Source organism: Pollicipes pollicipes, unplaced genomic scaffold (genome assembly GCF_011947565.3).
Source record: "Pollicipes pollicipes isolate AB1234 unplaced genomic scaffold, Ppol_2.1 Scaffold_5724;HRSCAF=6776_pilon_pilon_pilon, whole genome shotgun sequence".
NCBI lineage: Eukaryota > Metazoa > Arthropoda > Thecostraca > Pollicipedomorpha > Pollicipedidae > Pollicipes > Pollicipes pollicipes.
In genome coordinates, this window is record NW_023596746.1 from 39,133,828 (window position 1) to 39,141,126 (window position 7,299).

At 55.8% G+C, this 7,299-nt stretch overlaps 1 protein-coding gene across 1 annotated transcript in view; it reads right to left on the reverse strand.

The window, feature by feature from the left end:
• Window positions 1-6,941, reverse strand: part of LOC119103021 (putative glutathione-specific gamma-glutamylcyclotransferase 2) — a 14,046-nt gene extending 7,105 nt beyond the window's left edge. Inside the window, exons 1-2 of the mRNA XM_037226472.1 lie at window positions 6,718-6,941; window positions 4,851-4,886 (exon numbers count right to left, since the gene is read on the reverse strand). Of these exons, the coding sequence (XP_037082367.1) occupies window positions 4,851-4,886; window positions 6,718-6,927 (246 nt within the window). The 5' untranslated portion in view covers window positions 6,928-6,941. The remainder of the gene's footprint in view (window positions 1-4,850; window positions 4,887-6,717) is intronic.
• Window positions 6,942-7,299: the final 358 nt, after the last annotated feature.

A 7,299-nucleotide genomic window follows, 5' to 3' on the forward strand; every position in this document is an offset into this window, starting at 1 on the left:
CATCATTACACGCCTACAGAATGCTAGTGTTGTCCGTAAGCTGTTGTGCTCATGTCCGGTCATGTTCGTGTCGCACATGCTCCAGAGGTGCCCCGTCGCGTAAGGACGTTGTCAGGCGTCGTAATGGTGTCGTTGTTACGCCAATGTAGTGTACGGAACGAAATCTGCAGCCTTCGAGATTGCATTTGCATTGGTACATTTCATTGTTGCATTATATATATATATATATATATATATATATATATATATATATCTATATATCTATATATCTATATATATATATATATATGTATATATTACCAACGATACAGTTGTATTCATAAATCTAGTCATTATGGTTCCTGTGTTACGATTGCCTTTCGCTAGGCAATCATTGCTTGCGCGCATTGCCATCTTCCCCCAGACCTCCTGGGGAAAGAACTTTTCCTTTAAGAAGAATGTGTGGCCAAGAATTCCTGACTGCTCTAGCATAGCCAGCGGATGACCCAAGGGAGTTGTCTCCCTCCCCCTTGAGCCAAGAGGCTTAAACCAGATACCTTACGGGTAGTTTAGCTGGGCTCGCAGCATTTCGGTGAAAAATTGACGTTTCTTTCCCCCAGGGGAACTTTGCCAAGGTGCCTATCTTCCCCCGAGATTGGCGTCCAAAACGATATTTTTCCGCCGGAGCTCAGAAGGTTCTGAAAGAAACTGCGATTGTATGAAGAAATGACTAGTCGAGTTTCCTGAATAAAGAGAAACAATTTCCACTGAATGCTGATCTTAATTGGCCTACCCAGGTGACGGCGACCCGGAAAGGTATTTGGCCTACCCAGGTGACGGCGACCCGGAAAGGTATTTGGCCTACCCAGGTGACGGCGACCCGGAAAGGTATTTGGCCTACCCAGGTGACGGCGACCCGGAAAGGTATTTGGCCTACCCAGGTGACGGCGACCCGGAAAGGTATTTGGCCCTACCCCAGGTGGACGGCGACCCGGAAAGGTATTTGGCCTACCCAGGTGACGGCGACCCGGAAAGGTATTTGGCCTACCCAGGTGACGGCGACCCGGAAAGGTATTTGCGCATAACAAACCCTAACTATGAGGCGGATCGGGTGGAATGGTTATTATTGTGCGGTCAAACCAATTGCCAGCATGCGGAGCAAATGACCACAGGAACTGTGCCTGCACGTTTACATGCCCCTGGGGCCGGCGCTAGATCGCCTGCTTCTGTGGCAGCACCGACCGGCACTGTCGGCTCAGCGGAGTCGCTGCCGGGCCGACAACAGGCGGGGTCAGTCACGTGTCGGTGTCTACCTAGGCGGCCGACCCGCGGGGTCAGTCACTACCGGTGTCTACCGAGGCGGCCGACCGGTGGGGGTCAGTCACGTACCGGTGTCTACCGAGGCGGCCGACCGGCGGGGTCGGTCACGTGTCGGTGTCTGCCGAGGCGGCCGACCGGCGGGGTCAGCTACGTGCCGGTGTCTACCGAGGCGGCCGACCGGCGGGATCAGTCACGTGCTGGTGTCTACCGAGGCGGCCGACCGGCGGGGTCAGTCACGTGTCGGTGTCTACCGAGGCGGCCGACCGGCGGGATCAGTCACGTGCTGGTGTCTACCGAGGCGGCCGACCGGCGGCGCCGCACACGGTATTGACTAGGCGGATTCGTTATTTCGCCGCCCGCCTCACTCAACGCCAAGTGCGTGCAAAAAACAGCGACACAGGACACGGCACAGTGCCCGGCACGATGTGGGCCGGGCTCCTAAAAACAGCCGTGTCAGGGGGCGTGTTAGCTGGCTGACGGATGGCCTGTGGTCTGCAGCCAGAGCACGCCAGTCCGAGCACGCACCGGTCACGCGGCACCCCAAACATCCCCCCACGCTCCCGGGCGCTCCGGTCAGCTGAGTGATACGTCCATTCACACTAATCGGGCCTCATTTCTCCTTGCCTGATTGGAAGCATTCGGTGTTGCGTTGCATTACGCTTTCGTACGCATGACCGACTTGTCGTCCAAGCATTTCGTGGCGTGGCCGCTGTATGTCTGGACGCCGGGGAGATCCTGTTATCGAGGGAGATCAACTTTGGGAACTGTGGGTGGCACCAGACGGCTGGTAAGGTCGCGACACCTTTTTCCTCATTATGAATGTTTGTAGGACCAGAAGTATTTTATTTTGAGATTAGACGGCGCCAGAACGTTCTTTTACGTGCTTGCATTCGCAGGAGGCGGGTCCCTTCGGTGCAGGAAATTATGCTTTGAATTCGCAGTTTTCAGTCGCACAAGTGTCGTCGAATGAAAGAATGGATGCCGCAAAGGCTGTTTGCAATGATCAGCTGCTTGTAATTTCGTCATTTGTTTTCGTATCATTTTTTCGTCTCGATCGTCCCGCAACAGTGGCTGGCGCACCAAATGAGTCGCTTTACCAGTCATGTTTGCTTGGTGTTATAGGACACCTGCCTGATAATTTCCGAGCTGTGCCCGCTATTACCCCAGCTCAACCATATATATGGTTGAGCTGGGGTACATATATATGTATATATACACACACACACGCATATACGTACACACACACACACACACACACACACACACACGCACACACACACACACACACACACACACACACACACACACACACACACACACACACACACACACACACACACACACTTAGTGACATGTCTCAGCGCCAGTGGAAGCGACGTGCTACCTGTGCTGATACATTCACGCGCAAAGCTCGTCGCCATCGAGACTATACCGTGCGCTCGGCTTCTGAGGCTACATGGCCTCGCCTGCCTCTCACCCTGGCAAGAAGGGCGAGCACCGAGGGAAATCAAAGCTCGCCCACCTGGTTTTCCGAATGCGCGGTGGTTAACGTGGACACATTAGCCACTGCACTATCGGCACCCTGCGCGCAAAACTGATGGGCCATGAAAGGGTCGCCTCCCGGGGTCATCCAGTATGTAACGAAAACAAACGGTCAACAAACGGATGAATTAACAAAGATGTAATCACCAAAAAAGGCTTGATCATTTCAGACGGACTACGGGCTGTTCCGAGCTGACAGAGGGTTTGCTTAATGATGGATGGACGCGAGTCTCATACCACGCTAGGCGCGTGGAAACGAGTCCCGGTAATGGCATCAGCTGTTACACGCTTTAGAAAAGAGGCATAATGATACCAGCGTCGAATGTAGTCTGAAAAGCGTCTGTGATGACTAATGCAGACCAGCAAAAAGAGCTGCACGGCTACGAACCTCCCAAACAATCGCTGAGGCTGGACAAATGCACCGACCTGGTTCGTTACGGTAAAGCGAGCAAGGCGTATCGCGCTGGTGAAATAATAAAGTCAGAAAAGATACATAAACGCTCCCTTTCTTAGGCACAGCAGGAGGTGCAGAGAAAATTCCACCTTCCTATAAGATCCTAATTTCTCCGCCGCTACCGAACCAACAAGTGACTGTCTTCCAAGCCCGATGGGTGCCACAGTGGCACAAAGCGGGCAGGATGGTATCTTTCATTCACAAGACATTGGTCTGGTTTCTGATCCGGTGAAGAAGAGCGGCATCAGATGGCCAGGTGGCTGCCATATTGATGAGATGGTTGGCTACGCTGTCATGTACCAGCACCAGGCAGTACAGCTGTGCTCAGAGGGAGGACTGTGCCATAGTGACTAACCAGAAAAGGCAGTGAAGAGATGGGGGGGATCAACTCCACCCCATGCCGGAGATAAAAATCTGCCTTCATTTCGACGCAAGTCGAATGTAAGAAACGTAAGTGCGTGTGGAAACGGGTCCAGAGAAACGTAAGTGCGTGGGGAAACGAGTCCAGAGAAACTAAGTGCGTGCCAGGCCATGAGATGTGGTTCTTTGACAAAAGAGTGATATGTTAGCTTCGAGTATATGAAAATACAGCTTATGATGCAAGTTGAGAATCGCGAAGTAATTAATTTGAAGGGTGCAATCCAGAGTACCTATGCACGGGTGACTTGCGTCAAGTGCTACTAAGCAGTCTGAGCCCCACTTTGACTTGGCGCCGCCGAAGTTCAAAGCAGACAAGAGCGGGAATTAAGCGGACGACTGATGACGGCGGGGATGCGCCTGCCGAGCGTGCAGATTAAGTCAAGCTTCCGGCTTCGAAGTCAGGTCCGAAGCCAACGCAATGCCATCAAGCACAAGTCGATAGCAGGATACCAGCCACGTCGAGTGTTTGTGAATATGGAAACAAAAGCCGGGAACGAGGATCTGGTGAGTGGTCCTTAGCAACAGTTCAACGTTATAAAACAACGTCTGTTGTATTGGGTGGCACTGCGTTTCGACGCAGTACTCATGCTCAGGTTTACCCACAAGTCGAAAACCAGCACCCCAATATTTCACCGCATAAAACGCGTTGATTCCATTCCTCGACATCGTTCTTGCAGTTCAGCCCGGCGGTAGATACTCTGCCGAACGGTACTTTAAGTCGTCCCGTCGATGATCTGACGGGTGCGGAATCACTGCTGACTACCCGCCGTCGCTGGTCGTGTGCTGCCATTACATTGGCAGTCGAATGCCACCATAGTCACGATTGTGTGACTAATGCAATTGCCACTGTCTAAAGAAACATGTTTAACTCTTATCTAGGCCGCCCTGTACTTCGAAAACCTGCCGCACATCGTAGTCAATGGTTCTTTCTCCCAATCCGGGTGTTATCAGGTGAAAAATCGTTAATTTCACCTGTCACTTGCAGACCGGCCTCACATATAAAGCATATGGAGGGGATCATCCCCCCCCCCCTTCTCCGAAGGTAACAAAGGGACGTCCCTGACTGTAGGGACGTCGATGCTGGACGCTGCCCCGCCGATGTGGCCCACCTCTGACTCCTGAGTGCGTTGCTCACCTGAGTGCGCTCCACCAGGGTGGCGACCCGGCCGGGCTGAAAACAGAAGCCAGCGCAGGTGACGAGTGCGCGGAGAGGGCGTGGGGAGAGCGCCGAAGACAGCCTCGAATCCGGGGCCGACCGGCGCCCGACCGGCGTCGACCACCACCAGCCCGGCTGGTGGTGACCATACAGTGGGACATACACGGACGAAATGATGACTATATTTCGACAATACTTTCAAGCACGGCGATAACGTCATGGCAAGCTGTCATCTCGCATCGATATGCTGTGAAAGCTGTACGAACGACATTGTGCTGACCGCACCGATGATCACTTCACTACAGGTCTGACCACAGGTGCAAAGTCCTGTTCACTTGGGGTGTTCTACGCAGTTCGTTTATTCGCTGAAGCCCCTGCCGCTCCCTCCCGCACCTCGGGCACCAACCCCCAATTTCAGAAGAAAGCGGACCATATTCGGGAGATACCCGTTACCTAGCGTGTTTTCGGGGCGGGATGCGTCATTGTTCAGCGCTGAGCGCCCTCTGCCTTACGCCTTTTGTGAACACCGGCCCTGAGCGTGATGCGTGTCGCCCAAATGCCACTACTGGTGACTCCGCAGAGTCGCGTGCCAAAACAATGGAGGTCAGTCAGGTAAACACTGTGGGGTATCCGGAACGCCATCTCTGCCGGCCACGGGAGAGGAGCGCTGCCTCCGCGCTCCTGACCCCGTAGTAGGTACGCGTACCGGGAGAGACTTTGTTCTCAGAGCCATTTTAAATGGGGCACAGCCCCTGTTAAACCTCTACAACCGATCCGCTTCACATCAGCCCTAGTCAAGAAGGCCTTTACATATGTCTACACATTTAAAATCTTCAAATGCCTCTGCCTTAAGGCACCCTATCCAAAAGAGCTGTAACCAAAAGGTCATGTGACATCACTAGGAATAATGCGTACATATCGTAACAGATAAATAATACATGCCATTCGTTTGTTCGTCAGCATCATCATCACCACCCGGCCGCCAGAAGGACAGGGCCGGGGTCGTGGTCTGACCTATGCGGGACGGGTCATGATCCCATGGTCTGTCCTATGCGGGACGGGCCATGATCCCATGGTCTGTCCTATGCGGGACGGGCCATGATCCCGTGGTCTGTACTATGCGGGACGGGCCATGATCCCATGGTCTGTACTATGCGGGACGGGCCATGATCACATGGTCTGTCCTATGCGGGACGGGCCATGATCCCATGGTCTGTCCTACGCGGGACGGGTCATGATCCCTTGGTCTGTCCTATGCAGGACGGGTCATGATCCCATGGTCTGTCCTATGCAGGACGGGTCATGATCCCATGGTCTGTCCTATGCGGGACGGGTCATGGTCCCCTAACCTGCTCCGCAACCAACCTAGGTTGGCTGTGAATGCTCATTTAGACCAAGCTCAGACCAGCACAGCACCGAGTGTAATTAATACACTGGCTCGTTCGATTCACCACACGCAACTTGTGCGACTGAACGAGCTGCTCTGATTTGCACCCACGAGACCCAGAACACGACGCCTCATATGGCGTGTGGCATGTCGTCCACGCGAGGAGCAGGCGGTGCTACCTATCCTGGTGCTGCACCTGGGTCGGCCACCACCTCAGTCACGAGATTCGGGACACGACGCCTCATATGGCGTGTGGCATGTCGTCCACGCGAGGAGCAGGTGGTTCGACCTATCCTGGTGCTGCACCTGGGTCGGCCACCACCTCAGTCATTAGCAGTGCTGCTGGCATTGCTGCTGTTTTGATAGCGATCCGTGCACCCGGCAAGCTTACTCGTTAGCCAAGCGGCGCAGCTGCCTGAAGCGCGGGTCCCGGCGTGACCGGCCGGCGCGGCACCTCACCTTGTCGCGCGTGCCACGATGGGTGACGCTACCCTGCCAGAAGCGGCGCATGTAGCCCTCCACGTGGCCGATCCGCCTCTCCGAGTACGGGAAGCCGGGCCGCCAGCAGAGCGAGCCGTAGCCGAACACCCACACCCGAGCCGGCTCTGGGCTCAGCTCGTGCGAGCTCAGGCAGTCGACGAACTCGGCCGACAGGCCTGAGAGACCCATCCCGCGCCGGGCGGCAGCGGCGGTGGCGGCGGCCGGCCCCGGGCGGACCCCGCCGCGTCGCCGGCGTCTGACACCCTGCCGGAGAACGCTCCGAGCTGACAGGCCGGCTGGCTGGCCCTCCCGGACCCGTCGGAGGTCCGCTGCGGCCGGCTCCGGTTCGGCCCGAGCGTGGCGCGCTGCGCTCCTGGCCGGACCAGGTGCTGGTCCCGGCAGAGTCCGGACGAGGCGCGCCTCGGCCGTCCGCAGTCTGCCGGCCTGCTCAGCGCCGTCGACGGCGCGGTCGGCTGGCGTGTCTCCGGCCGGGCCGGCTCGATACTGGACACCGCCGGCGAGCCGAGCCGGGCCGGGCCGCTCTGGCGGCGCCGGCGCGCC